Source organism: Protomyctophum bolini, assembly GCF_963924005.1.
Source record: "Protomyctophum bolini genome assembly, chromosome: 4".
In the NCBI taxonomy this organism is placed as follows: domain Eukaryota; kingdom Metazoa; phylum Chordata; class Actinopteri; order Myctophiformes; family Myctophidae; genus Protomyctophum; species Protomyctophum bolini.
This window is the reverse complement of record NC_137865.1, coordinates 24973408-25000537: the sequence shown is the minus strand read 5'-3', so window position 1 is coordinate 25000537 and position 27130 is coordinate 24973408. Positions and strand designations below refer to the sequence as shown.

At 43.2% G+C, this 27130-nt stretch overlaps 1 protein-coding gene across 2 annotated transcripts; it reads left to right on the top strand.

The window, feature by feature from the left end:
* Positions 1–304: 304 nt before the first annotated feature.
* Positions 305–26111, top strand: rassf8a (Ras association domain family member 8a). Of its 2 annotated transcripts, XM_080760934.1 has the most exons (7): positions 305–772; positions 10712–10854; positions 14931–15149; positions 16558–17375; positions 17882–18079; positions 20700–20844; positions 23859–26111. In XM_080760934.1, exons 3-7 carry the CDS (start codon positions 15047–15049, stop codon positions 23978–23980), a joined length of 1386 nt encoding a protein of 461 aa, XP_080617060.1. In that variant the 5' UTR covers positions 305–772; positions 10712–10854; positions 14931–15046; the 3' UTR covers positions 23981–26111. The 2 variants fall into 2 exon arrangements, with proteins under 2 accessions (XP_080617060.1, XP_080617059.1); XM_080760933.1 differs by lacking the exon at positions 10712–10854 and having other exon boundaries at positions 306–772.
* The last annotated feature ends 1019 nt before the right edge of the window (positions 26112–27130 follow it).

The window sequence follows — 27130 nt, the reverse complement described above, 5'->3', positions numbered from 1 at the left end:
TATATATATATATATGTATATATATATATATATATATATATATATATATATATATATATATATATATATATATATATATATATATATATATATATATATATATATATATATATATATATCTTATGAACTTTGCTGTAAGGACAAACATTGTTAAATAAATTAATTTTGAACAATGTCAGTTTTCTGTTTGTCCAATTTGGATGACTTCACTGACTACTGCACTACTCCAATAGAACGATATCCTTTTTTTACCAAAGTGTCACTCTAGGACGGTCGACAAAGACTTGAGTCCGGCAGAGTTTCTTCTCCTCTATAGGAAGCCTCCTTCACGTCCAACCTCAGTCTCAGTTGTAATGCAGCTTTAAAATAGTCCACAATGCCTTGCGCTGTCCTAGTTCCGATGCAATGTATTTACTAGCAGAGTAGAGTAATGAAATGGGGATTGGGGAGAGGGTCATTTTCCGCAGCTTATTGGTCCGACCGCAACGACTAGCGCACAGCCAGGACAAGACACAAACTTTCACCAAGCGGACCAAAGAACCGATCATCGTTTATTTTTCTTTACGTTGTTTCTCCGTTGTTCTCGTTCAACTATACTATATTGTCCAACGTTACTTTGCCGCAATTCCTTTAACTGATTTACCCGGGGCAAAGCTGAAGAAGGACAATTTTGCCTTTATGTGAAATTTCCTTTAAGTTCACTTCGGATAGGTAGGGATCGAGACTGAGTTGCATCTGCTCTGACGGCAGTGGTAACATAAAGCCCGTAAAGGTAAGACTATGTTATTGTTGTAGCTGTGATCATAAAAGGCAGCGAGATAACGGAATTTACGGAAACATTGTTGCCAGAGCAGTTAACTTGGGCTAACGGAATCCACTATATAACGTTATAACCTATTATCGCCATTTCTGTTGCCTCCACTCGCCATCAACAAAACAAGACGTAGGCTGCATTTTAATACCTTAATTTAAATAAAAGCGTGTATAAATCTGCCGTTACCAACGCGTTATGTGTTGAAATGCTGATACGTTAAAATACTAAACATGTTGTTTATAAATATCTATGTTATTAGCCTATGTGTTCAATTGCCTTTGGGTTTGAGTCTCACATCGAAAATCATGAATTGCTGTTTTCGGTTTCACACTTTAGTTGCCTTCATGTCTCTGCTATATTATGAATTACTGGATAGCTCCAACTCCACTGAACTACCTCTGATACTCATACTATGCAAGGTGAAGGAGGGTTAACCTGTAGCCAGATTTATTGGTCAAATTTCTCACTGACTGTTTAAATGGATTAAGGTCTACATTATTATACCTATAGCAATATGCGTACTTTTATACAGGGCTACTGGCTGTTTGGAAGTCAAATTATGCAAGTCACTTTGCTGCACTGAAAAAAGACCACCTGATAGCATGCTTGTACTATATGCATAGCCTACAATAAACCACTGCAAACTCCTGCTTACATGTAGGCCTACATTATGGAGAACTCAGAAAAAATTGCCCTGGAAATACTTCAAAAGCTTAATTTAGTTGACAGCTTGAGTCCCAGCTGCTGTAAAACATTCTATCTTTAATGAAACACTGTTAGTGACCAATAGATTGGTGTCCAACAAACTAATGTCATGTCCAGGCCTGTGGCCAGAGGCCTCTGTTGGCCCAGTATATGTGGTGTTGCCGTGCCTCTGCACTGCTGCAGGAGGCTGCTGCCCGTCCTGTTGGCTCTTCAAAGCTGGCTCGTGAGCAGCCGAATATGGCAGGAGAACAAAGGCGGCATTATTGCTGGCTAAACGTGCCGTCCAGATGTTTGAGATCCTGCCAGCACTGACCTCCCGACTGGGGGAGTCTGCTCCGGAGTCTAATAGTTTAACATCAGCCAGACAGAGTGAGGCTTGGCTCCAGGGGCCACTGCAGAGTTTACAGAGGCCTGGTGCTGCCTGTAGCCTGACTGGACATGGATTTAATCCTGTGCATCCAGATCTTGCTCAGCTGTCTGCAGGCTCTCATTATTTTCCCTAGGGACCCTCAGAGGCCAGGATTCAGGGCAAATGATAATTCATTGATTGATTGAAAATGTTATTAACAGATTGCAGAATGGGTACAGTTCAAGGAAGGTACAAATACAAATAAGAGGATAAAACCTGAAAAATCTAAGACTTGTTTACATCAGGGTCCTCCAGAAAGGGTTCAGCAGCGGTTTCCATTGTAACTCTCACTACAAGTAATAGTTCAGGGTGGTCATAAATGACCATTAATGTCATTCATTAGCAATTATCTATATTGGAGGTAGTAGGTCTTGTCATTGTGTGGAGGCTAATGTAATAATTGAGGCACTCATGTGACTCAGGATGCTGTCATTGTAAAAGTAAAGGACAGAGATTACACAATGGAATTCAGTAGTTGAGAAAAATTCTGAAATTAGTTATTATTAGTGATTTTAGAATTTTCATTGAATAATATCAAATAATTCGGAGTAACTCTTTAACAAACGCGATTTAGCTTGGTGAGTGTGACACCGTTGCACGACGAAGTATGACTTAAGCAAGAGCCCTACAGGATAACAGGGTGGCAGAGCCCTACAGGATCAGAGGGGTGGCGGGGACCGTAACTTTCTTATCTTCAAGTCACATTGCCATTGCCTTCTCACTGGCCAGGAATGCTTCCCCTGGATGTTATCAGTTTCCACACTACAGGATCAGGGCCCATCTGTGGTGATTATTGCCATGCAATGGAACATTAACACTACTTGAAAAAAAGGACATTGCATAGAGTCTAGACTGGCTAAGGAACTTCTATGTGTGGTTTCTTTCTACTTTCCTACCTCAGTGCCCTGTCCGCTCAAACACAGGGGTCCAATATACCGGACTGTTTTGAGTTAAGGCTAATTCATACTACTGTTGAACGATAAAAAAGTATTTTATATATATATAAGTAAATGAGCCTGTATGGTAGGTCCCTATACCTCAACAGCCTCAAGGCGCCTGAGGTCCAACGATTACCCTAGGTTCTTGTGTAGAGACAACATTTGATCAGGGATTTGTAAGAGCAGAAAAAAAAATCTGTACTTTGTTCCAAGAAAGTTACCACCACCAAGCTACCACCACCACCACAATAAACTAGCGTCTGTCTTTGGCTGCTGACATAGATGTATTTCACAAGAGGTCTGGTACCAATTACAGCAGAGTATAAATTGCTAGTAATTACATGTTACTCCACAGGAAGTGCAATTTGAATTAACATTTTAGATAGAAATAGACAAGGGGGGCTTTAAGAAGCAGTGCAGCGCTCCAGGCATACATGAGTCTGTAAAAAGTCCCCCTTTTTATTCAGTTGAAAGGGGCACTCTACTGATAGTTGTGAATGTTACAATCTTTCTTTCTCTTGGATACTGTACAGCTTTCAGTGCCCAACATTTGAGCTCTATTTACTTCTTAATTTGACAGATATATTTTAAAGTATGGTGCGATTGTGAATAATAATGAATTAAGAATGTTCTATTTGTAATGCATCTCTCAACAATGTAAGGAAAGATTAGTCAACTAAAACCTTTCCTTTATTTCTCCTCGCTCCCCCTCTAACTTGTATTATGCATACTAGAATTTCGCCCCCCTTCGGGGGGCTCAATCCTAGTGTCGTTGCAGCGCAATATGGGAAGAAGGAAATTGCGGGAATTGACAGACTCCACTTCATGTTTCAGCTGTGGTTTTAAACTCAGTAGTGTGCCCTGCACACAGCGCACACTCGCAATTGCAGCTGGAGGGCGACGCGACACACACACACACACACACACACACACACACACACACACACACACACACACACACAGAGCGATGTGTGGATAAATCACTGAGATTTGGGAAATGTGTTCAGAAGTACAACGATTAAGCACGCACAGGCAAATGTCAGAAGCATCTGTTTCGGTTTCCAAACAGGAAGTTGTAAATGTGCTTATTAGACGGAGGCAGCGTGATGCTGGCATCTATTGTGATGCCAGCATCACCACATTTCACATAGAAATATAAGCACCCATTTACTCGCTTAGCGGAGACTGTGGGGTGGTAGAGGACATCTCCCCGGACGCGTGGGTATGTCCAGATAGTTGCCTCGCGGAGGCCTCTTTGTCCAGTGTCCATTCTGGGTCTGGAAACGGCACTTTTTTGAGTGTTGACCCCAATAGAAGGTCTGCTGCTCTGAATTTTACACCTCTCCCGCTTAGCGGAGACTGTGGGGTGGTAGAGGACATCTCCCCGGACGCGTGGGTATGTCCAGATAGTTGCCTCGCGGAGCCGTCTTTTGTCCAGTGTCCAGTCTGGGTCCGGAAACGGTAATTTATTTTGCATTGACCCCAGTAGAAGCTCTGCTGCTCTGAATTTTACACCTCTCTCGCTTAGCGGAGACTGTGGGGTGGTAGAGGACATCTCCCCGGACGCGTGGGTATGTCCAGATAGTTGCCTCGCGGAGGCCTCTTTGTCCAGTGTCCATTCTGGGTCTGGAAACGGCACTTTTTTGAGTGTTGACCCCAATAGAAGGTCTGCTGCTCTGAATTTTACACCTCTCCCGCTTAGCGGAGACTGTGGGGTGGTAGAGGACATCTCCCCGGACGCGTGGGTATGTCCAGATAGTTGCCTCGCGGAGCCGTCTTTTGTCCAGTGTCCAGTCTGGGTCCGGAAACGGTAATTTATTTTGCATTGACCCCAGTAGAAGCTCTGCTGCTCTGAATTTTACACCTCTCTCGCTTAGCGGAGACTGTGGGGTGGTAGAGGACATCTCCCCGGACGCGTGGGTATGTCCAGATAGTTGCCTCGCGGAGGCCTCTTTGTCCAGTGTCCATTCTGGGTCTGGAAACGGCACTTTTTTGAGTGTTGACCCCAATAGAAGGTCTGCTGCTCTGAATTTTACACCTCTCCCGCTTAGCGGAGACTGTGGGGTGGTAGAGGACATCTCCCCGGACGCGTGGGTATGTCCAGATAGTTGCCTCGCGGAGGCCTCTTTGTCCAGTGTCCATTCTGGGTCCGGAAACGGTACATTTTTTTGCATTGACCCCAGTAGAAGCTCTGCTGCTGTGAATTTTACACCTCTCCCGCTTAGCGGAGACTGTGGGGTGGTAGAGGACATCTTCCCAAACGCGTGGGTATGTCCAGATAGTTGCCTGGCGGAGCCGTCTTTTGTCCAGTGTCCACTTTATAAAGTCCATGCACTCCAGTGAATAGCATTTATCCATTTAGATAACTTTTTTATGTTATTTAATTACTTATTTTTACACAGAAACATAATGTGTGTCTTTACAATAACTGTAATGTAATAATAATACTAATAATGTAATGTAAAAATTATTTAATTAACGAATTAAATAATCTTATTTTATTCTGAAAGCAACCGGATGTCTTAAATCTGCTAGCTGTCAGACCGGAAGTTCTAAATTTGCTCATAAGACGGAGCCTTAGACGGAGCCAACTCGCAGGCAGTGCGAGAGGCTGGTTACAGGATTCTATAGGTCAGCCGTTTTGGTGTGACACACACGGCTTCCACATTTAGCTTCATACTGGGTGAAAGTGTCCTTCCAAAAATTATTATTTCGCTCGAAATTCTTATTCACAATGACATCGAGTTGAGGTGTTTGTGTTTTAGGGTAATTGTTGCATAAGCGCTATTTCGCACTATTTCTCCCTCCCCTCCCCTGTGTCTGAAGCAGCTAGCATGGAAGCTATATGGATTATGGAAGCTTTCCCTCCGATTGCACACAACCATGCCGTTATCCACGCGTCCATCCGATTGCTTTTAATGTAAATGTCCCATCCACTGAGCAATAGCGATATAAGCGCCTTATTCATTCATTCGATTCATTTGGGTGTGGGGCTGTGCAGTGCTGTGGGCAGCCTTTCTGACGGAGGCTCGGAGCTGCTGCTGCTGACGCTGTTCGAGTCGCATGGAGCAGTATAGAGTAGGCGTGGCGCAGCATTAGAAGGGCGCAGCAAATGCACGACATTGAGGGGTAGAAACCATCCCGGTCGCGTGGTTCATCTAACGCGTGTGTCACTGTGAAGGACTGGCCCCAATAAGTGAACGTAGTTGGCGTAGTAGACGCCAACATGACGATTCTGACGTAGGCTGGTGATGTTGAGCAACAATGGCGTGGTTGACAAAAGTAATATTTATTCAGTAATTAAGACATTTCTTTCAATGAAATGTAGCCTATATGTATTCTGGGAGTGTGCCGAATTTATTTTGCATATAGAGATGTGTGGTGAAAGTGTGGTTGGGTCGGAGAAAGCTGTTGGATAAACGGCCATGTGCTTATGTACCCCTGTCTATTAGGGTAGCAGGATTATTATGATTATTATTATTAGTATTGTTATTGTGATTATTACATGGATTATTGTTGTGATGTGAGCTTGTGGCTGACTCACTATCTAGAAAATAAAAACATGGCACTTCATTTAAAATAGGTTACAGACCCCTGTTATATGCGCTTGTTTTGGGATTCTTTTTAAAGACCTATTTACTTGTTTCTATGAGACATGGCAACGCCAACAGCGCAGCGAAAGGCATCCACGTCTTTCTCTTGTGAAATGCTGAGATTAGAAACGACCATAATTATTTCATTTCTCAACCTTAAAAAAAAAATAAAGACATCTCCATAATCCTTGGGAAGTGTGTGTAGCAAAAGTAGTCGGCATTGTCATGGTTGAAAGTATTCATGCAACACTGACGCTGTAAGCTGTGTGATGCTAACGCGCTAACACCGTTAGCATGGTCTGTGTTGGTCAAAGGAAAAAGGATAGATATGAAACTACTGGCCAAAGTGTCATACAAAACACAACACCTAAAATCGGAATGTGATGGTGACCTATTGAGCACAAACAGACAATCATGATTTGCTTGCTGGACCTATAATTAATTTATGTGCATTACATTTCCACCTCGCACATATAAATGAAAAGCAAGATGGATGCTAACGCGCTAACACCGTTAGCATGTTCTGTGTTGGTCGGAAAAAGGATAGATATGAAACTACTGGCCCAAATAAATGTCATAGAAAACACAACACCTAAAATCGGAATGTGATGGTGACCTATTGAGCACAAACAGACAATCATGATTTGCTTGCTGGACCTATAATTAATTTATGTGCATTACATTTCAACCTCGCACATATAAATCAAGCCACAGTGCAGTCAGAGAGTAGTTCACAGGTCACACACAGGAGCAGTGAAAGGGGGAGGGGCCTTCGGATGGCAGTGTAGAGTAGGCACGACATTGAGGGGTAGAAACCATCCCGGTCGCGTGGTTGATCTAACGCGTGTGTCACTGTGAAGGACTGGCCCCATTAAGTGAACGTAGTTGGCGTAGTAGACGCCAACATGACGATTCTGACGTAGGCTGTTGAGGTTGAGCAAGAATAGCGTGTTTCAGAAAAGTAATATTTAAACAGTAAAGAAGACATTTTTGGCGAATGCAATGTAGTCTATGTCTTTTGTGGGAGTGTGCAGGTTTTATTTTGCATAGAGAGATGTGTGGTGGAAGTGTGGCTTGGTCGGAGATAGAGCACGAATGAACGGCCAGGTGCTCATGTACCCCTGTCTATTAGGGTAGCAGGATAATGTATTTGTTTGTAGTCAGACATACTTGCAGACTTTGCAGTACCACCACTAGGCATATATACAGTATGCACAGTACACACAGCACAAACATATCGTGCGTATATTGCGTAGGGCAACCAAATGGTCAGTGACGTCCCTGCATGACATGGAGGTTCATTGATTGTAAAAAATTCCCCCAAAGGATCAAAAATCAACAATATCTTGATCTTTAACGCCCAGCCAGCGCTATGACCCAGAAATCACTCTTGCTTGCCAATTGTCTATCTGTTGTGTTCCACCTGAGTGAACAATGGTCAGCAGATTGCACGATGATCCAGGGGGTAACAAGTTAACATCTATTTATGGAGGTAGTGGTTGGAACATTAGTGTTTTCCTGCTAGATAACTGTCCAGTGATTCCCCATGGGGGCATTCTCCTGAGAAGGCCTCACTTTGTTTTTATTTTAATGTAATAAATGCCCATTGTGTTCTCTTCAAATGGCCATTTGTTTGGAGAACAACAGATGATCCTGCCAGTTCACTGCAGAGAAAGACTTCATTAAGTACTGGGGGGTATTTTATGTAGCTGAGACTATAAATGACGTTATTCAAGCCAAGGAAAACATTTGAACTAAGTGTGCAGCAACTTTTTATTGTCACATGGTGTGTGTGTGTGTGTGTGTGTGTGTGTGTGTGTGTGTGTGTGTGTGTGTGTGTGTGTGTGTGTGTGTGTGTGTGTGTGTGTGTGTGTGTGTGTGTGTGTGTGTGTGTGTGTGTGTGTGTGTGTGTGTGTGTGTGTGTGTGTGTGCGTGTGTGTGACTGTGTGCGTGCGTGATGAAGCGATGTGTGTTCACCTATGTGTAGAATGCCCAAGAGGAGCATATGGTAGGTTGTTTACAGTGACCCTGCCAACGTACTGGGCTCCTGGAGGCCTGGTTCTTTGGCTCTCGATGACAGGAACAGCTTCACCAGTAGTCCTGAATCTCCCCAGATAGCAGCCATGTTACTCATTGTTGTGGAGCCTCACTGCTTAGAGAAACAGTCAGTAATCAGTAAACTCTGCCCTACCAAGCTCAAATTGAAACGGACATGTCTTAACTGTGAAGTCATTTGGGTTTTAAAGGCTATATTTCCTGCATTTCAATATCTTTCAACCAAAATAGAATACTCAACGGTTTTCCGCACTTCCCTATGTTAGGGGACGTTTCTGGCATGAAATGAGGTGCTACACAAGATCAGGAGAGGAGCTGGCACAGCGAACTATGGCTCTCTGCCATGCTCTCATACCACTGTGCTCGCAATGACCCGCATCATCATTTATACACAATGGATAGGAGCTGCCTGTGTTTTGTTTGTTCGGTTAATCTTAATAATAGTGTCAAGGTTGCCGTAAGCTCCTTAAGTTACTCCTGAACTGGTCTTGTTGTGAGTTATTGTTTTTTTTTTTCGTTTCTTTTTGTATTACATGTGTTTTAACAGAGCTAGCATCTGATGTCTGCATAACACCACCTGGCTTCACAGTTTATACACTGGACCGGAATGTAAACAGTGGTATGCAGAGAGGAGGCGGAGTCTGCGAACTCTGTTCAGAGTTGAACAATTCCTGGTGTACATTATATAACAATTTGCCTTAAATTAATCGATTTTGACATTTGACATTTTAATATCTACGACGAGAGTCATGGTGCTCTTCCCCCAGTGGTTAGTGCAGGGACACCAGTGGAGCCCACCAGGCTCTGAAGATTTAAAAAAGCAAAATATGAGGTGCTTACCCTTTTACCCCAAATGTTAAAGAGGCATACGGGGTGCTTGTGCAATGTATTAGACCATAGTGTTCAATAAAGGAGTATTTTAATCCCGTATGGTTGTAGCCCTGATACGTTCCCTCAGTCCCTACACTCATTCTGTAGCTCCGAGCTGAGGTCACACGGAGATCCCCTCCCACTGTGTTTCAGAAACGGTGCATGGTTTCCACAACAATCGCTGCTTACCCTTTTCTGCACATCATATCCAAAAAGTGAAGGTCCGATAATTTACGTAAACTAATTTTAATTTAGGAGCGGTCAAGAAAATCCAAGTTACGGCTTGAAATGAGCGTTGTTATGTCAGCCGCTTCCATGCTTTTTTAAGGAAGTTGTGCACATGCGTGTGCATGTCGACTGAACTGAAGTCAGTTGGAAAATCTAATTCCACATTCGACCAGGGGAGGTGCCAGGGAGGCAGAAAAGGGTAAGCAGCGATCGTGGTGGAAACCATGCAGCGTTTCTGAAATGCAGTGGGAGGGGATCTCCCCGTGACCTCATCTTGGAGCTACAGAATGAGCGTAGGGACTGAGGGAACGCCTTGAACCTGAACATCTACTATAGCCTCCCATGACACCCTGCCGCGACTAAGAACAACATTCTTAGTCCAGCACCTGAAAGTGAGGCCAGCCCACTAACTATCTCGTAGGGTGAAGTGCGCTCCCTAATGGGATCCCAGGCCGCATCCTAAAGGCATGTGCAGAACAGCTAGCGTAGCGGGAGATTTAGCGGACATTTTCAACGTCTCCCTCAGCTCTCCCATGCTTCCGTCCCGGCAGGCTTCAAAATGTCCACGATTCCCCAAGAAATCCAAGGTAGCATGTCTGAATGACTTGCTACCTTGGAGACCTGTCGCTCTCACCCCCAATAGTCAGCAAATGCTTCAAATCTGCTCCATAACGTACTACCTACCATGAGTCCAGCGAGGCAGGTAGCATGATGGAGCAGATGTATGTCTGTCAAAACAGATTCACCAACGATGTAATTGCCACGGCTCCTCACCAAGTATGTGCGTATGTTGTTTGTGGACTACAGTTCAGCTTTCAACACCATTGTCCCAGCAAGACTTGGCACAAAGCTCAGAGATTTAGAGATACACCCAAGCATGTGCGCCTGGGATACTAGACTTACTGTCGAACTGACACCAGGTGGTGAGAATGGGCAGCATCACATCTAAGGATGTGTGCTGAGCCCTCTCCTCTACTACCTGTGCACGCATGACTGCACAGCCACACACAACTGCACAGTGCACATCATCCTGAAGTATGCTTAGGACACATGCTGATAGGTCGTATTATCAACAATGATGAGTCTGCTTACACTACAGAGATGAGATCAGTTTACTGGCCCGGTACAAGGAGAACAGCCTCACCCTCAACGTTGTCAAGACCAAGGAGTTGATCGTGGACTTCAGGAGGCCGAGGAGAGAGCAATGCGCCTGTCTTCATCGATGTAGCTGCAGTGGAACAGGTTAGAGAGTTCAAGCTCAAGAAGTACAGAGTTAGCCCCCGCATGCTCAGATTGTACCACAACAGCCCCGCCCCCCAATTATTTCTGTTCTATCCCTTTCTCGAAACAATCAATATGATGGAGCTTGCACAAAAATGAATTTCACACGCGGTTTTACCCACGGTTAACCTGTGATGTAACAATAAAGATGATTGGGTGTTTTGGGTTTGTCATCGTCATGACATTTAGTTGTTTCATACCTCCTGGCTTTTTAGTCTGATCGCCTGAAGTCCTCCAGTAATGCAATAATGTAGTATCAATGATATAAGCCCCCACCTCCACCACCAGCCTTCCTCTTTGGCTGATCTGCTTTTATAAGCCCCCACCTCCACCACCAGCCTTCCTCTTTGGCTGATCTGCTGCGTCTGTTTTACATCATTCGGAACCCATCCAGGACCTGCTTTTCTTTCCACAGTCCCTTTAAAAAAATATATATATAAATAAAATGGTGACTGTGTTTCGGGTCACTGCAGGCAAATCTCCCGGAGTGTGTGTGACTCGTCGTCTGTTCTCTTCCATCCCTCATAGCCCTTACTGCCATTTAAGGTCAAGCTGGGTGAAGGACGACTGTATACACTGTATACCGCATACTATATATACAGTATGTGTGTGTGTGTGTGTGTATATATATATATATATATATATATATACACACGCATGCACACACGCAGTCACACACCCAGGTCACACCACACAATCAAATCTATTCTGCAGTTTGTCTCACTCCACTAAACACCAGGGTTTTTGCTTTGCATTAGAGACATATGCATAAACAAACACCGGTATATAAATACATACGTTCATATTTATAACTGTAAAACGGGACAGGTTCTGCGTAATTAATGTTCCTCCATCTACACTATTTAGCAGATCCTTGGGTGCATCACAGGACATGCTGGGCTGTGGTGGATGACATTGAGACTGTGGATAGAGAATATAGGGGGGTGGAGGGGGTTTAAGTGGACATCATTAAGACCTCCTGCCTCAGCACTGTGGTGTGAAGGTTAGCCACCTAGGACGCTTTACATATCTGGACAGGAGCCATTCACATGCTCCCAATAGAGTGCACGTGGAATGTTTAAATTAAGGTAGTATGTTTTTTTTTTAATGCACGCACGAGCATACGCAGCTGTAGCTGGAGATAATCTTTTGTTTCTGTGCTAGTGAGACTGCACTGAAGGTTGCTGGGTCATCTATTTCTTTGCCCACATTGGTTATCTGCTCCCACAAAAGCATCCATTCATTCTTTGTTCCAGGTGGGATGGGGGGGATGGGGAGTGGGGGGTGGGGGGTGACCTGCTGAGATGAAGTTGAATGTTGCAGTGCAAACATTACCACACTGAAGGGTTCTATAGTATACTGACTGCATTCTTTTCTGTTACTGCAAGAGCCTCTACACTGCATTGTGCTTCATTACTGCACTGCAACAGCTTCTACACTGCATTATGTTTTTACCAGTGGTGGAAACTGTCATTTATTTAAGTACTGTACTTAAGTACAATTGTGAGGTATTTGTACTTTACTTGAGTATATTCAATTTCCAATACTTTTACTTGGGGGCGACTGTGGCTCAGGAGGTAGAGCAGGTCGTCCAATGATCGATGGGTCGACGGTTCTACATGTCGAAGTGTCCTTGGGCAAGACACTGACTGAACCCCAAATTGCTCCCGATGTGCTGGCTGGTACCTTGCATGGCTTCCGCCGCAATCGGTGTATGAATGTGTGTGTGAATGGGTGAATGTAATGCACCATGTAAAGCGCTATATAAATGCACCATTTACCATTTTACTTCTACTCCGCTACATCTCAGTGGCAAATATTGTACTTTTACGCCACTACAATTATTAGTTGTTACTTTATAGATTTGGATTATTATTACAAAACATATAGGCTACACGACCCACGTCAGCCCTATATACATTTCGGTCATTTGAAAATAGCCGATCATGATGCGACACATAATGAGTACTTTTCCTTTTGGTACATTAAGTACATTTTGATGCCAATATTTTGTACTCATTTAGGCCTACATTTTGAATTCTGGACTTTTACTTAAGTACTTCTTCCACCACTGGTTTTAACCCAGGATTATTATTATTTTCCTTTAAACCACACATACCAGTTGTCACGGTGTGGACACGGAGGTATAGGACTCAAATGCAGAACGACCAGGCCAGGCAGAGAAGTGAATGTTCAAGAGGTTTAAATCTCAAAGAAATCACAAGGAACAATAAACTTGGAAATAACTACGACTTACTAGGACAAAGAATACACACAAGGTACTGACCACATCATATGCGACAACGAACAGACAAGGAACTGAAAACACTGGGGCATATAGACAAGACTAACTACACACAGGTGAACTGAAACACACAATCAACACTGGGATAGGCTAACAGACAACAGAACACAGGTGGCTAGGGTTACACTAATACAGGAAGGTGAGACAAGGCAGGTGACAGAAAACAAGGCAGACAGGAAATCACAGAACACTATTACAAAATAAGGTACAGAACACAAATACAAGTAATAAGTCCCAAAACACAGACAAAGTCCAAGGGCAGAGGAGTGTACGGTGACACCAGTAAGACGCCCTGAGGGCGAGAAGCAACAGGTCACGTGCACGCATCCCCCTGGGTGACGGCAGACTGCTGGGCGAACGCTGGTGCTTTGGCATGGGGGGGGGGGGGTGTCAGATCAACATATAGAATGAATTCTGTACTGTATATGGAGCGTGTCTTGAGTGTACAGGGTTTGATGAGATCAGATCAACAAGAGTTGCTGGCCGGCTCCATATATGCAGATCTAGGTGATGATCCAGTCTTCTCCATGTATGGTTATCCAGGGTTAGATGAGGTCAGTGTCGTGATCTTCATATGGAGATGGCCATATATGGTGACGTGTCACGAGGCGTGACCATATATGGAGGCGTTAAGGGTCTCCATGATGTCTCGTGATGTTACAAGGTCAGATCCATATATGGAGATCTAAGAGTCTCCATGATGTCACAAGGTCAGATGGAGGTCTAAGGCATGATGGATTGGCAACCATATATGGTGGTGTGACGGACACGATACGCAGGATTTAATAGTAAATGCAACCGAATCAAATGGAAGCAGGTCTACGGTATATATGTTTTCCATTTAACCACTTTCAACCTGGCATACCATTTGGGCATGCTAGTGAATAGTTTTTGCTGCACAAAGTATAAAATAGTAGCGCTTAAGGGGTTTATAAAATAATAATCAGCTCTATATATACATGTCTATATGACCATGGGCACAACGTGGTCTCTTGGTTATGAAATTACTGTCTTAGAGTTTCCAGAAGAGCTTTCCAGAATCTGCCACAGAACAAAATAAATAAACCAGACATCAAAAGCAAGAAGACCAATGCAGTCTTTGTTGTGACCTCTCTCTCTCTCTCTCTCTCTCTCTCTCTCTCTCTCTCTCTCTCTCTCTCTCTCTCTCTCTCTCTCTCTCTCCTCCTGTACCGCCCCTTTTTCACTCACTTCACTTCCTCTGCTCTTCCCCTCTATTTCACATAACTAAACTTTCCTGCTTCTCTCATCACCGTTTCCTTGCGTTTCTGCTTACAAAAGCAGGAACCTGGCTCAGGAATTTTGTTGGCAGACTCTTCCTGCCACCCCCTTCCACACATGCACACGCACACATACACACGCACACACACGTGCCTAGTCTTCACAGAGACCGAGAAACCATGGCCAGCTGGTCCTGGCATGTCCCATCTATTCCCGACTGTTTGAACCATCCTCTTTTCTCCAACAAAAGTTTTATTTTTAGTATTTCCCAGTCCCACTGTTCATTCTGTCCAGCATGGGCTTGTTTTTAAGCCATTGTAATAAACCGACCAGTTCCTGTTTTGGCTGCTAACTTTACTAGTAGGCATCAATGCGGGTCTGACCGTCTGGATATTTGTGTATAAAGACATTGTTGGCCTTGGCAAACATACCATGTTAACTCCGTCCTCTGGGCACATGCCCTTCCTGACCACCTCTCTTCCTGTTTGTCCAGTGCTCATCCTCATCTGCTAATCAAGAGGGGGCCCTATCTGCCCTGCGCCACCGGAGCCTCCAGGAATGACGGGGCCAACACACCGTGACTGCTGGCCACCTCGCACCTGACCCGACATGGAGCTCAAAGTCTGGGTGGACGGAGTCCAAAGGGTCGTGTGCGGGGTCACTGAGGCAACCACCTGCCAGGAAGTGGTGATCGCTCTGGCCCAGGCAATAGGTAAGTTCATCCTCCATGAGGAAGCTGCAAGCAGCACCCTGGAGACACAAGCTGTCACGTAGACGACGTTTACGGCTTTTTGCTGAAATGGAATATTTTTATTTTCTGTAATAACAGACCAAAAGGAATGGATCTATTATCTGATCACTAAGATGGAGAAAAGGAATTGATCTAGTATCTGATCACTATAAGATGGTGAATCTATAATAAACAGACGGACTTACTACCAGTGTTGGGGTTAACGGAGTAACCTAACTCCAGTCTATTTTAGGGATTTTACTTTGTATAATGGGTATTTTGCAGTATAACAGTTTATCTTGTGCGGATGAGAGAAGCATACTTGCTGAGAGTACCAAATACACCCAAATACAGTCAGAGGGAAATGTGTTTCTGCAGGTTAAGAACACCACACTACTCCAGTGGCTCATAACTGCTGCTATAGGGGAAATTATGAGTAGAAAAAAATATTTATTGTTTTGTTATGTAAACACAGAACACTGTGCTACCCGGTAGCTGAGCGGTCGGGAAATAGGGGGTCTACCACATGGGCACAGAATGCCTTCTTCAGAGTGTATCATTCCCCTGCTCTCTGTTATTGGTTGGTTCTGTTTTGATCATCACACACAGTCAGATTTGTATGTTAATTTCCACATTGAAGTGGAATCAATCACCAAGTTAGCTCTATTAAATTAAACAATATTTACAACTTAAACTCGAAAATCTTCATACTGTGTGTGTATAAGAAAAAAATCACACCCGTGTGAAGTGGTGAGGGGCGCTAATATATTAAAGTCTAACTCATGTTGATTAGGTGATGTTAAACAAACGGTGCAAACACAAACATTAAACGCCATTAACAATAAAGAGACAATATGACATAAATGGCACGTTATGACATAATGTTTCCTTTCATTGTCAATGGCGTTTTTCAAAACAAACATTGAACTGAAGACAAATATTAAACCTGTGTATAGGAGGGGCTAGCTCCCCTCAAAAAGAGAAGGTCGTAGTCAGAAGTTGCCTTCGGTGCCTGCTTGGAATCTAAAGCCCTATTCCGTATGCAGTAGAGCAGACTGAATTGACATCACATCCCACAAAGCGTAGGGCAGGAGGAGGGAAAGTCTGACTCATCCTTCTTCTTGCCAAGCGGAGAAATCATAGCCACCGAGCCCCTTCCTCTCCTGCCTTTCATTTTGTCTTTAGGGAAAATGTACAAGATGTCTGACAATGAGGCGTGTACTTCAAAGTCTGTGTTTTATACATTGAAGTTCATAATTCTCCTATATGGGCTGAATTTTGGATGCTTTCCAAAAATAAAATCTTTATACATAACATAACCATTTTATCAGAATGAAAGTCAAATTTATGGTTCATAATTTTCACATTCCTCCTGGTGTATTCTTTCCAGGTCGCACTGGGAGATACACTCTGGTAGAGAAATGGCGAGACACGGAGCGCCACCTGGCCCCGCATGAGAGCCCCGTGGCTTCTCTCAACACCTGGGGCCAATATGCGGGCGACGTACAGCTGATACTGCACCGCACGGGCCCCTCCCTGACAGAGCGCCCCCCATCAGAGGGCCCCCCCATCAGGGGCCCCGAGCGCGGACTCCATCGGCAGAGTCTCCCACCGCTGGCGAAGCTCCGACACCCCAGTGACCACTCCCTTCGCCGCCGCGAGCCCCGCCGCAAGTCCCTCACCTTCACCGGAGGGCCACGGGGCCTCAGAGACATCTTGAGCGGAGGTAGGCTCGGCGAGGCCGAGGCAAAGCGGAGGCTCCTCCTGGGGAACGGCGGCGGCCATCACCATGCGGTGGCGGCGGCGGCCACAGTGCCCGTGTCCCCCACCATGTGGGCCTGTCGCATGGAAGACCTGGTCAGACTGGTGGGCCTGCAGAGAGACACCCTCAACGTGCTGGAGAAGAGGCTGGTGGATTATGAGGCAGAGCTGCAGGCCTGGGGAGAGTTGCGCGCTGGACGAGGCGGAGCCGCTGCGGGCGGAGGAGGGGATGTGGGCGGAGGAGGAGGGGGTCTGATGGAGGAGATCCTTCGGCTGGAGAGACGTCTGCGGAAGAACGAGGTGGAGATGGAGGAGGAGGAGTTCTGGGCCAGCGAGCTACAGATTGAGCTGGAGAGTGAGAGACAGCTGGAGGAAAGACTGCAGGAGCTCCATGGACGCCTGCAGGGCTGTGAGCTGGAGATGGAGGAGAAAATAGCGCTGGTGCAGGTGTGCTGTTTGTCCAGTTCAATTAGTTATTTGAGCTTGAATGCTCTTTGGCGTAAGATCAGGAGTATTGTCCTCACTTATGATATAGATGGTATACAGTAGATATAGGAAGATATTTATTTTTGTTAAGAATATTAATATTATTATTTCTGGTGTTCGGGATGAGCCCTGTCTGTAGCAACATTCTTGGTGAAGTATGCTTCCCATACAGGAGTATGGGAATCATATGCAGCCATCAATAACCCACATATGTGATGTGTTTTATATACCCAGATTGGATTCCACAGACAGCTCAATCTAACTAAAGGTTTGATAAAATTATTAAAATACATGAAAATGAGCAGAACGGTCTCTTCCACTCCACCCATAACGATCGCAGTCTCGTTGTAGTGTCACAAAATGTACCGTTGGACAAGAGGAGGAGACGAACAGGGACTCGAAAACCTGTCTATGCTTGTTGTTGTCACACACAAACCAAATGACAAATAATTGCTGTTTTTCCTCAGGGCGTGGAGATAGGCCTGCAGGAGGAGAGACTCCAGAGGGAGAGGCAGGAGAGCCAGTGGGTCAGTGAGGCGGAGGCCAGAGCCCAGGTCCTCCGGGTTAAAACAGAGCTCAAAGCCCAGGAGAGACAGGCTGTCCAGCTGGAGAGCAGCTGCAGAGCAGTGGACCGATCACTGGGACAAAGTAGGAAGAGATTGGAGGTGAGACACACACACACACACACACACACATGCGCACACTGTGTTAATTTAACTCTGATTATACAAATGGAACGGAATGGATCATTATACTGTAAGCCTATGTGTCAATTTGGTTCCATTTGTACACTCTGAGTTAGATTAACACAATACATTACTGTCTAAGGAAGTAACGAGTCTAACGACATACCACGGTATTGAACTATGAGCCTTTCCTTGCAATACCACTTACCATACAAAAAGAAATCTGCACTTGCGCAGTTAGAAGTCTGGGGTAGAAGTCTTTACATAACCCTTGTGAATTTCAAGGGTCTAACCCTTGTGAATTTCAGTTAAATGGCCTACATACATTCACAAATATCTTTCTTCAAAGCAAAATTTGTTTTGCCACAGTACATTTAATTGAGGGGGGGGGGGTTAATACAGTGTAATATCGTAAACCATGGTCATTTGCTAGATGGCGTACTATGCAGTGACATTACAGTACATCCCTAATGCACAGAAAGGGGGAAAAAGCTCCTTCACACTGTCTTCAAATGCAAGAAAAAGATTGAATGGGAATACAACGATTCACTGATGAAGGTCTAATAGACCGAAACGTGTGCAGGAGTTTTATTCTTTCCGTATGTTGGGGCCCTCGTCTGGTCTTCTCCTACGCACCTGTTGCCTTTTTAGCTTTGGAAAGGTTCACAGCATAAAAATATTATAAATGTCAGATATAAATGATAGATTTTATTTTATCTCAAATAATGATACAGTGAGAATCCTGCTGCTCTCAAGTGACTTTGTAAACATGTTTATAAACTGTTTAGCAAGCAGCTATTTTTATGTGATATTTCAGCTTAAAGGTCAAGACTACCTGTACATCTAGGGAAAAATCAATGACACAAAATTATCTTTGTGCCTCATTGATTTTCCAAGCTTCCATTTTGATTTGTCCTTGTGTGTTTCCTGTATGCCATTATGTGTGTTGCTGTTATGCACCTTCGTCTAGGGTGAAGGGATACAAGATAATGTGCGAGGAGACAGAGTTGAAAAAGAACTTTAGTTTATTGTTGTAGCTCTTTTTTTCGTTAGCGGAGACAAAGTTTTACATTTTCTTGTTCTTTGGTTCACAACTCTATAGTATTGGCTTCAAGGTGCAGGTTCTATTCTAAGAAAAACGGCTCTAACTAGAAATCATTTACCCCTAACTAAAGGCCCTAACAGAGAGTTAAACAAAATACAATTATAAATCCCTAACTAACCAAAAATACAATAACTTAGAGAAAAGAAAACTACCTGGCACCCCTACAGGTGGAGTAGGAACCGGGCTTCATATTTTGCAAAATAATAGTTTACAGACTTATAGGCATAACAAAGAAGGCTTTAACTTTAAAGAACTGGGCTATAAACAAAACAAAACAAAGCTGAGGTGTCACTTACGGCAGAATGAACAAAACAATTAATAAAGAACAAACTAAACAATAAGGCAGGCAAAAGAGGCATCGAGTCTCTGCTGCAGATATGCTGTCGTCCCCTGGTGAAGTCCAAGTTCAACTGAGCTTTTATAGAGCGACAGGAAGAGTGCCCAGCCAACAGGAAACTGGTGTTGTCGGGGAGAACCAATAAGGAAGAGAGGGGCAGGTCCAATCAGGGACCTGTCACTCAGAACCATGTCTGTATTCATTCACTTGAGTACTGTAGCCAAAAGAAACACAACTTGTCACATAAAACATTATATATTTCCCAAACTTATAATTATTATCCTAATTTAATAGTCACCATAAATAATAATTATACTTAAACAAATAAGTATAATAAATAAACACAAGGACCGTGGTCCGTAACAGTTGCATGCACATCACTGTCAAGAAATCAGTAACCGAGGGAAGACAGACTGGAATATTTGGACTAATTCTCAACAATTTTGCATATATTTACACCAACAAGAGGACGGTGTCGTAGATGTATAATGGCACATACTGCTTTAAATACCTATTTATTATGGTCAACCAGTAGATGTTCTAGAGTCCAACTCCAACCACTGCAGATGTGCTAGTTATGTTATAACAACATTGAAGCAAGGACGCCCGCACAACTCCAATCTGTCTTAGTTTCTCTTAACATTCTTACCGGGTGCGCGGTCGAGGAAAGTTAATTTAACAAGAAATTCTCTAAGGAGAGAATACCAGCACTCACAGGCATGTCATTTGGTTTAAGGCACTTTTTATTATTTTAATGTTATAACAACATACCCGACCATACAGATTGGTTCAAATAAAGTTGTATTCAATGAAATAAGTCCAGGAGGATTGTAAATTTAAAGCTATGAGGAGGTTGTGCATTTAAAGTACATAAATATGAAGTATTTATTGTCTCACAACACCATCTATGTTTATTGGCACTCAACATCTTAGAGAGAGAGAGAGAGAGAGAGAGAGAGAGAGAGATGGGAAGCCAAATTCATGATTTGCGTGAACAAAAAAAGATGAATAAACAAAGAATGAGCCACAAACACAAAATCCTCAGTGTTAATTTATGCATTTCTTCACTGAGGATTTTACTGTGTAAATCCCCATTTAAGTCTGCAGCCAGTTGTTGTTGGTTCTGCTGATCCATAATGGCTTCTGTCTGTGTGAAGGACATGCAGCATGACTTGGAACAACTGACCAAGGAGTTAAGGCAGGTGAACCTGCAACAATTCATCCAGCAGACTGGCACCAAGGTCACAGTGCTGCCTGCTGAACCCACTGAGGAGGACAGCACCCACGCTAGTCAGACCATAGGTACTATCTTTTTTAAAGTTTTTAATACTGTATCCAACCTCAATATTCTATATCAGTGGTCCTTTGTAGGTGAGAAGGAAGAGTTCAAGTTGTTAATGTTCAAGTTGTCTGTGGCGATGTGTGCTTGTCTGTGTGTCTGGATTCCAAATATGGACATGCCCGACGTCAGCGCTGCAGCGCAAATTTAGGCTATGGTTGCGCATCAGGCATCAGCGCAAATCAATGTTGTTGGGCAATTGTTTCTATTTGACCGTGTATTCTACATAGACGTTAGGACCACAGCCGTGACTACAACCAGCTCTCTCTCTCTCTCTCTCTGCTGACATTCTCTCTGCCGGTGTATGTGGTATGTGACTGGGCAACCAACCGCCCGTCCAGGCAATGGGACTGCGACCGCTTCTGCTTGTGTGTGTGTGTGTGTGTGTGTGTGTGTGTGTGTGTGTGTGTGTGTGTGTGTGTGTGTGTGTGTCTGTGTGTGTGTGTGTGTGTGTGTGTGTGCGCACACACACACACACGTAACCGTTGTGTATGTAGCACCGTATCTAGGTCCACCCACTGCCCGGCTGGGTTATGGGACCACAGCAAAATATCCTATAGGCCGCGGGAACTACAGCCGTGACAACAGAGCCCATATGGCAAAAATGCTATTTGACAGCTTCAATTTGGGAAAGGTGGAAAAATTGGTCATTTCCTGCGTGCAAGTTCAGATCGATTGTATGAGCTGCTGAGGAGAAAAAAACCAAATAATTATTGTATATAATTGGATGTTCTTGGATGAACACAGATGAAGTCACTCACAGGTCCCACCTTGCCCCACCAGGGGGCCTATATACTGTCCTACATATGGCTCATACTGTATGTATGAATCAGCTATTTCAGCTGAAGAGATTTTTTTTAGAGGGGAAAAGGAGGGGTGAAATCAAACTGTGTATAGACCAATTATTTGTTTACAAACATTGGGACTGGGCGCACGGGTGACTGTTTCATGTAATCAATTCCCAACAGATCTCCAAACCTGTTGTTTTGGGGAGCGCTGGTTTCAGTCCATTCAATCTCTCTTGTTGTGTTGGCAAGTGAGATGCACCCTAGGAGACATTTATACTTCAAAGCGCAACAGTATTGTGCACAGAGAATAGCTGATATACAAGCTCACATCGCATCGCGGATGTGACTGTTGTGAGTGTGGAGGTCTAGAACCTGACATCACAAAGGTGTACTCTTTGGCTTGCAAAGTACATCTTTGTGATGTCACTGATCACATGACCCCAAGTTCTAGACTTCCAGTTCTAGGCTACACAGAATGGGGGATTTTCTTTTTAAAATAATTTCCTCACAACAACTCTAAGGTATATTAATGACATAGTTCAATGTTGAAAATGAAAAATGTTCCCCTTAAGTGGTAAAATCCTACATATTATCCCAGACAGGTATTACAATTTAATCACATTAGCCAGTGTGTAAGAAGTACAGGCCATTGCCACTCATATAATTTGACTCGCTTGATTTGTTTTTCGGTGCATTAGTCAGATCTACCAGTTCCACCAAAGCTTTTCAAGTTACTTTTTATGCCTTGTGGCCCAGACAGTCTTGCAGAGAGACTATGACTCAGTGAGAAGTGGGGGAGAGGTGTGGGGTAAGTGGTGGCGGGGGAGAAAGAGTATAGTTGAACAAGTATTGTCTGTCCCACCCCCTTTAGTGGTACTTATGGTCTCCATGCCAACTGCTTATGGTCTCCATGCCAACTGCTGCCTGGATACAGGCGGCCTCGGCGTCATTCAGTCAGACTAGTTCTCTCTGTCCATCATTCCATTCCTCCTCCTTCGTTCTCTGACCGCCACATGCTCAGCACTTTCTGCCTGGCAGGCATTTGAACCACACAGTGGCGTGCACAGATAGACACTAGGGGGTGCTAGAGCACCACCTGCCCTTGCCCTCTGGGCAGCAATGTGCCCTTTTTAAAGACAGTACAGTATGTGGACCATCGTGACATTTATCAATTCTTGATAAAAATGCCCCAAAATCTATAAATCTCAGTACTAAGGCAACCGGCCGGTTCCACGCACTGCACAAGGTGCCCTTTTTTCACTTGAGCACCTGCCCCTCTAAATGTCTGCACGCCACTGGAACCACAGAACTGTCAGGTTGGAGGTGACCGTCTCAGACAGCTGTGGCCCAGAACACTGACCACTGGGAAACGGCTGAATGCCTAATTCATGCCTAATTGAGCAACACGTTCTTACAACAAAGTACATATGAAATAGACAAGCCATTGTAGAAGCCATTGTACACTACTAAATGTGCTCAGTTTGTCTGGCAGCATGTGCAAAGTAACAACACTTAATGGTTTATAGACTGAAATTGGCTTTGCTGATATTTCTAACACACCAATCTGCAATGTATTCCATTTTCCCCACAAAGCCTTTTCAGATATCTTTACCAAAAATTTTTTATGACTTCTGTATGACCATGTGTTCCACTATTACATCATTCATAGTTGCAGGTCTCTTTAATAGACCTCATGGTAATGGTTTTCCATTATGAAAAGTAATGGATTTAGTGTTTAGTGTCCTTGTAATAACCTCCCTTTGGCCATTACTGACTGTTGACTCAACACTGACGCCTGGTGGACTGAGCTCACATAACACCGCTCATCAAGAATTATTCTTTAAATCTGAAATGCATTGTTTAATTGAACAATAATGCATTTCATTAATTTACTGGACATTTATTGAGTGATTTAAAAGGAAACCTAACATTCTATAAAAGAGACTAACAACATAGATAGAAACAACATACTGAGCCAGTCTGACGGCGTGCCACGGGTTCGACTCCCGATCCCGGCAGCCTTTGTCACGTGTCTTCCCCCCCATCTCTCTCCCCACTTCCTGTCGGACTACTTTCAACCTATCAATAAAGGCAAGAAAATATCTTAAAAAAGAAAAAGAAACAGAATGCAAGGAGGGAGAACTGTGGTGTGGTGATTATTTATTTATTTTCCTTCTTTTTTTTTGCAGAATTAGTTCCCCTCTCTGGCTCCCTGAAACGTCCAGTCTCATCGCACCCGATGCCTGGTCACCTGCGGGTCCTCCATAGCCCTCTGACCTCTGGCCTAAACCCAGAGGGGATCTACGTCTGAAGAACAACCACACCACAGCAGTGGGCCGAGGGGAGGGAACTTCTGTTCATTGGGTTAGGGGTGCGTGCAACAGTAAATCTAAGAAAAAGAATACCAAAGTGAGTGTGTTGATCGGCTATTTTAGGTTATTTTCTGTAGTTTTGCACGCCGCTGTTGTACAACAAAGGAGAAAATAGGGCTTAAGTCGGTAATCGGACTCAACGATTTATTATTATTTTGTCTGTTATAAACACATTAATTTAACATTTTTCACATCGATTTGTTCATGTAGAAAATATTACACAAAAAAGTAAATAATTGATTGTTGCAGCCCTAAACTGGGTTCCCTTCCTTCCCGCCTTGCTTCCTTCTTACTTCCCTGTGTCTGTCTGGACTCTCCAGACAGACAGGATACCTCAGCAGCACTTCTATCCTATGCACTGTTTTCCTCACTTAGCTTTGATCTGTTACGGGAGATTTTTATAAACTGTAGCAGCAGCAGCGGCCTATGTTAAACCAGCGGCCCTTTAGACAGCCCTGAGCGTGGGCGTGCAAACAACGAAGGAAGGAACTATCCGGCCTTTCGGATGGAATCCACATAGAGCACTTGGTGGGCGGTCAGACAGCGGTCAGACGGCGGTGGCGGCTAGGACTGTTTTTTTCTCTTTTTTACTGTGACCAAACTGCACCCACAGCAGCATCTTGTGCACAGCAGCTTCATGTGCCACAGCATGGGTGGTAAGTCTTTGGAAATGTTGGGACCTACAGAGTCATCCCGCAGTCTTTGCCATGCCTTTCGTACACATACCCAGTAAAATCCTGAGTGTTCAATGAGTGTACAAATGTAACCATATGTAACGCTCTGTTTGGTAATGGTTACATTTGTTCACTCTCTTGAGTTACAAATGGAGAAAATTAACAGCAAGGATTTTACTGTCTTATCGACTCACTGTATTTTTATTCACACTCTTCTGTACCTGCTGAATGATGGTGAATGGTATCGGAAAACAGTTGCATTTTGAACGATACTCCTCATTAGAATGTCACTCAGTGAAGCTATAAACTGAATCTCAGAAAATCTCAAGCGATTATCTTATGAATACATTTTTATCCAGCGTAATGACTAGATTGTATGTTGGCAGTGAATGCTGTGCTTGTTCCTATCGACTAGATTTATCTTGCATATCAAAATCTTATTCTTTTAGCTCTTTCTCCTCCCTACATGTTATAAACTATGCACAAAATGTTTAATAGTTTTGTTACCGAAGAATGTTATATCAGCTGTCGACAAGTATTGAAATGGTGTCATATTGTAAATATGTTTTCTTACTCTTTTGATTTTATTTACTGAGTTATTTTGCTATTTTATTACGAAGCACGGCATTCGCAATTACAAGAATGTAGTGTCTTCAATCCAGCAGTATCACCTGCGTATTAATGAAACCGTGTTATTTTTCTCTATTATCTTGGTTGTTTTTAAAGATGATAATACAGTATATTTTTGCCAAATGGTTTTTTGCTTGTTCACCTGTATGAATAGGCGGCCAAAGAATGTATAGGATCTTGTTGCATGTTTGTATCAGTGATATAGCCATATCTGGATGTTCAGGGCAGCTACACAGCAGTAGATTAGTTGTTTGTTAGTGCTGAAGACATGGGTGCTATCACTTCTTTGATAAGCGCAGATACTGCGTATGTGAGGGCGATTTAGAGAAATCGTTAAAAGGGACTTTATATGTAGAGAGTCTCAGTGAAACCCCTCTTTGGTTCTAATAAATCAATTGATGTCTGTAATTCAGCTGCTAATCACATAATATAAGTGCCTTGTATTCATGCCTGTGGGTACACAACAGTTATTGTAGTATACAAATGTTGTACAGTCAGTAAAGCTTTATCAGAGACATTGGAGTAACTACCATGCTCAGCTTAAACTAGTGTTTCCCAAACGTTTTAAGCTCGAGACCCCAAAGAAAACTTTGTCCCAAACTTGCAAAAATGCGTGTAACCACCAGTGCTGTAAACATGATTATTAGGTTTTTTGTCTCTTTCTTTTCAAAATTCAAAACGGCTCTCAAAGTCACTCTTTTAGTACGTTAACAAACACAAACAAAGTTGATTCAGACAATATAGAGCATCACCAAAACTCATGTGGTTTTATTTTTTCATAAAAATGTTAACTTCCTTTTGATTTTACTGTTTGAAGATCTGGATCCGGATCCATGGATCCAGTCCGGGGTTTTCTTCCTAATAAAATGGACAAATCAACAGGAAGTACATTTTTTTATGAAAAGATAAAACCACATGAGTTTTGGTGATGCTCTAGTCTATATTGTCTGAATCAACTTTGTTTGTGTTTGTTAACATACTAAAAGAGTGACTTTGAGAGCTGTTTTAGTGTACAATGTAATTCAATGAGGAGCATATTTTGAATTATCAATTTCTAATCACTGGAGCAATTATTTAATTATTTATAAAACTCAAAAAGTGGTCTTACCCTTTAAGCCTCGCCCACAGCTGTTGTTGCATGATAATGGTGAGGGGTTAGGGTTATGATGTCACTAAAGTGGTGTAATTCGATTGAGCCTTTTAGTTTCTTCCAATCAGCTTTCAGGAAGAAACCAAACATACACGGGGAAGACATTTTAATATTTTAACCACACCTGGGGGTCTATTAGAGTAATGTTAACTCCACAAAACAGAAAAAGTACAAAAATAATCGCACTCCATCTTTAAGAATAGTGAAAATCGCACAAACTGTATCTAAGCTCCCAATCCCAACATATACTATTTTCACTATTTCAAATGTTTTTCTTTTCTTAAAGTAAAAAAAAGAAAAGAGGGGGTACTCGTTTGGTAAACACTGGTTTAGAGTGTGAGGTATGTTGGTAGATTTCACTTTGCTGAGAGAGGAATGGAGATAGCATAGCAACAAAGGATAAACTATTTGTAATCATCTTTTAAAAACCTCCTTATCTGATACTACAGTAGATTTGTACAACAAAGATTATTATTAATAGCACCTTTCACTTTGTTACTGTATTATTGTTGCCACGATATGTGCTGTGAAGTGCTTTTATTAGTGACATTTATTGCAGACTGATTTCATTGTCACACAGCACATATAGTTGCGATTTTGAAGCACCCAGGATGAAATGGGTGGTTGCTATAGTA